The sequence below is a fragment of the Miniopterus schreibersii genome (genome assembly GCF_964146895.1).
Source record: "Miniopterus schreibersii genome assembly, chromosome: 4".
NCBI classification, from domain to species: domain Eukaryota; kingdom Metazoa; phylum Chordata; class Mammalia; order Chiroptera; family Miniopteridae; genus Miniopterus; species Miniopterus schreibersii.
Window position 1 is genome coordinate 76,388,415 of NC_138105.1, and position 1,571 is coordinate 76,389,985.

General features: G+C 58.6%; 1 protein-coding gene across 3 annotated transcripts in view; it reads left to right on the forward strand.

Moving 5' to 3' along the window:
• The window catches only part of FGF17 (fibroblast growth factor 17), a gene marked incomplete at both ends in the record, with an annotated part of 5,276 nt that extends 4,138 nt beyond the window's left edge, over positions 1-1,138 (forward strand). For 2 of the 3 annotated variants that reach the window (XM_081134567.1, XM_081134566.1), the window contains one exon: positions 555-1,138. In XM_081134567.1, coding sequence (XP_080990693.1) covers positions 555-848 — 294 coding nt within the window. The remainder of the gene's footprint in view (positions 1-554) is intronic. The other variant, XM_081134568.1, reaches the window with a different exon arrangement.
• Between the last annotated feature and the right edge of the window lie 433 nt (positions 1,139-1,571).

A 1,571-nucleotide genomic window follows, 5' to 3' on the forward strand; every position in this document is an offset into this window, starting at 1 on the left:
TAACTCCGGCTGTTCTCACCAGATACTTGCTTATTTTTGTCAAGCCTCAGGCTACTCATCTGTAAAAATGGGTAGAGCATCAGAGTTATCTCTAGAGTCCAAGGGGTGCCTGTGTGGCTCTTGACACAGTTGGTGTCCATAAATGTTTGCTCCTTCTTTTCATCAGAGACTGGTGCTTCCTTTCCCTCCACCCAGCAACACCATTCACCCAGACTGAGGACTGCTCTTGTGTACAAGTGCCCACTGGTTATGCAGGGAGCTGCACAATTGCTAGATCTTTATGCCACATCTTGGTAAACTGAAGCTTAGGATGGCTAAATGCCTTGCTCAGGGTGTACAACTTCCAAATGACAAGCCTGCATTTAGGTAGAGATCTGACTCCAAGCAAAGCTTGTTCCTTTCTCCCACCTTTGCCTCCCCAACAAGGGCACCATCTCACCAGGCAGAAATCCTTGGGCTCCCAGCCCCTCCTCTGCCTTAAAATAGGCCCATAAGCAGATAAGCCAGACTGGGTGGGTGGACAAACTTCCCTCCTCTCCTTCCTTCCCCCGCAGCCCAGCGGGAAAAGCAAAGACTGCGTGTTCACGGAGATCGTGCTGGAAAACAACTACACGGCCTTCCAGAATGCCCGGCACGAGGGCTGGTTCATGGCCTTCACGCGGCAAGGGCGGCCCCGCCAGGCCTCCCGCAGCCGCCAGAACCAGCGAGAGGCTCACTTCATCAAGCGCCTCTACGAGGGCCATCTGCCCTTCCCCAACCAGGTGGAGGGGCAGAAGCAGTTCGAGTTTGTGGGCTCAGCCCCCACCCGCCGGACCAAGCGCACTCGGAGGCCACAGCCCCTGACGTAGTCAGGGACACAGGGGGTGGGCAGCTGCCCCTCATCAGCCTTCCCATCCCCTTCCCTTCCTAATCCAAAGACGGGGCTGGGGTGGAGGGAGGGGAGCCAGAGCGCCCCAGGAGGGCCCTGAAGACCAGCAAGCATCGGAGCCCCAAGCTGGACAGGGGCAGGACTGGCGTCAACCAGTGCTGGGCCTCAGGGTTGCCTCCTGGACCCCACTCTGGAATAGGCCCCCAAGGGTGGGGCAGGCCCCAGGAGAGAAGCCGTCCTAGTGTCCCCTGGACACAGACTCACTGAACCGAGAGGCAAGATCAGCAGGTTCAAGGCCTTGCAGACACAGTCGGGAGGTGGCTCTTCTCAAATTCCGCTCCCGGTGTCAGTCTGCCCCAGCCTCCAAGCTCCTCCTGACCAGACTGTAGGAAGGGACTTTCGTTTTTGTTTCAGGAAAAAAGAAAAAGGGAGAAGAAAAAAAAAAGAGGGTTGACCATTCTTCACACCCCACTCCCCAGGCCTGCACCCCTACCTCCAGCTCCCAGTCCCAGAATAAAACCATTTTCCTGCAAACGGGTGAACTGAAGGGCCGAGGGGTGGAGGGCTCCAACTCCAAAACACCACTGGGGACAAACTGGGTTCTCGCAGAGGCGCGGGGACGCGCGGCGCCCAGGCCCCGGCTCCCGCAGGTGCAGGGCGGCGCGGGGCGGGGCGGGACCGGGCGTCCTCCAGGGGCCGCACA